Source organism: Euprymna scolopes, chromosome 22 (assembly GCF_053919585.1).
Source record: "Euprymna scolopes isolate OS-2025 chromosome 22, ASM5391958v1, whole genome shotgun sequence".
Taxonomy (NCBI): domain Eukaryota; kingdom Metazoa; phylum Mollusca; class Cephalopoda; order Sepiida; family Sepiolidae; genus Euprymna; species Euprymna scolopes.
Genome location: NC_136503.1, coordinates 104,611,747 through 104,614,309, shown reverse-complemented (window position 1 = coordinate 104,614,309; position 2,563 = coordinate 104,611,747). Strand labels below are relative to the sequence as shown.

Here is a 2,563-nt window from a genome sequence, read left to right as displayed (position 1 = left end):
TAACCAAGTGTCCAGTCCAGCGCATCTGATTTTGAATGATTTTCATTTCAATACTATTACTATTTGATTGTTTAAATAACTACAGTGTCAGGCGTTAGCGTTCTCCAGTTAATATTAAGTATTCTCCGAATACAACTTTGGTGAAACCTTTCCAATAACTTGAGATGCCTTGTATAGGTTGTCCAGGTCTCTCAATAATATAGAAATGTAGTGATAACGCATGTTTCGTAAACACTTAGCTTTGTTTTTTATGAGATCCCCCGATAAGACCATACACGTTTCTCCAATTTGCCAAAGCATAACTGGCTTTGGCTATTCTGTAATGCAGATGATGCGGACCTTGTTTCACACTCAGAAACAGACACACAGATAATTATGGACAAGTTATCAGAAGCTTGCAAAGCTTTCGGACTTACTATAAGCCTCAAGAAAACATATTCCCTTCCTATAGGAATACCATATGTTGAACCAAACATCTTGGTTGATGGTAAGAAGTTAAAGGTTACTGAAAAATTTTTCTATCTGGGTAGTACGCTAAGTAAGGACTGTACGCTTGATGCTGAGATAAATCACAGGATATATATATATATATATATATATATATATATATATATATATATATATATATATATATATATATATATAGTACCGGGTACATTTCTAAATTCCGTACAAGTTAGCAAATTCTGCTTAAAAATATCCGAGTTCGACTATTAGGTTCTTAAGTTCTAAAAGACGGGCCTAAAGAAGATTAAAGGTTACATTAGCTGAAACATCGCGAAAATAAGAGCCAAGATTAGAATAGTAGTTTGAATAATCTAAGTATTGTTAATCCTTATCAGAAAAAAAAATATATCTCAAACATAATTAATGGTACGACGTTTGTTTCATCTATTTCAGATTTATGCCGGTGGAGACATTGGCGGAACGGAGATGCTGCGTGACGAACCACCAATGCAAGAAGAGTCAAGTTGGTTACTTAGACCCGGAGCAGAACTGAAAAAAGTCTGCAACTCCCCAACTGATGCTTTGAGCTTCGAAGGTGAAACTTGTATTCTTTATTTATGTTAAGTCTCAGCAACGCGATATAAAATCTACGTGTATTATATACAAAGGGCAAATATTGGGCTGTATGTCCAGCTAAAACTTGGAAATACACAACAAACATCCACAAAGTTAGTATCGTGTATAATATTTAAAATTTGAAGAAAAAGATTTATTATTAAAATAGAAAAATGCGAGCATGAAAAGTAATATGGTTAAGCTTAAACATGGAAAAGGAAAAGACTAGTTGCTAAAACTGGAAAAGAAAAGGACAAAATATTCTAGTAAAAAATATAATAAATTTATAACTTAAAATATTGCAGCATTAAGAATTGATTATATAATGCTATAAATTGAATTTTAAAAAAATTCTTAATGCTGCAATATTTTAAGTTATAAATTTATGATACATTTTACTAGAATATCTTGTTCTTTCCTTTTCCAGTTTTAATAACTAGTCTTTCACTTTTCCAAGTTTAAGCTTAACCATATTACTTTTCATGCTCGCATTTTCTATTGTAATCCATGATTTTTCCAGGCTTCCAGTAAATTCACTTGTTATTTGTTTAATTTCAGTCTTATTTTTACGTTTTTTACGATTTTGAACACCAGTAAATTCATCATAACTTTTGTTTTACTGAACGAAAATTAAAAAAAAAAATCTTTTTTAACAATATAGCTAAGAAGGTGATCTATAAACTGTAATAATTGTTTGAAATTTGGTCGAAAAATGAGTGAGCAGTGACGCTTTAAAGTAGTTCTAAATTACCAAAACTGCCACTTAACCATATATTCAAACACTACCGTGTTTGAATGATTTAGAAGTCAAATGGTAATTTATATAATTTACTGTTATCGAGACAAACACGCATCATTTCATGTTATGTAAAGGGGAGTAACTCTGATTTTTTTTTTAGATTTTTTTTTATGTCGACCCGAGTTATGGGAAAACGGACGAGAGAGAAAGTGAGAAGGGTAGTAGTTATGTTACACTTTTGGTCTGGACAATGTCGGATAGCCTTACTAGTATAAATAAAAAAAAAAGTCAGTCATGAAGCTGCATAACATATTGCCTGACAACGTAAAAATGATCCAAATGGCCTTATTTCTCAATATTAAATGAATTATTCCCAAACGTTATGCCATGAAAACATTGATGATTACAAAAACTAATTTTCTGATTGGTCTAATGGTTACTTTTATCAGAGAGCATCAGATTCTTGAACTTACAAAATTATGAAGTTGAAATTCCGTCAAAATTTCGAATTTGACCAAACTTTTCAATGTTATAGTCAATATCATATAGGATGCGGGACTTCATTGGCTAGAATATGGGTCAAATAACGAGTTTTTACGATAATCAAAACCGGGATTATCGCCAAATGTTACTTTCACCTGCTCTTTTACCTTTGACCTAACTATTCTAAAATTAAATAAGTTTTAGGTTTGACCATGACCGATATTTTTACCAAGTTTTGTGACGATTGGTCGAGCGATGTAGATTTTAGGCTCTACACAA

At 31.5% G+C, this 2,563-nt stretch overlaps 1 protein-coding gene across 1 annotated transcript in view; it reads left to right on the top strand.

Annotated features, from left to right (window-relative positions):
• Nucleotides 1–460: 460 nt before the first annotated feature.
• The window catches only part of LOC145243751 (reelin-like), a 5,598-nt gene continuing 3,495 nt past the window's right edge, over nt 461–2,563 (top strand). The window contains exons 1-2 of the mRNA XM_080106795.1: nt 461–487; nt 901–1,042. Coding sequence (XP_079962921.1) covers nt 461–487; nt 901–1,042 — 169 coding nt within the window. The remainder of the gene's footprint in view (nt 488–900; nt 1,043–2,563) is intronic.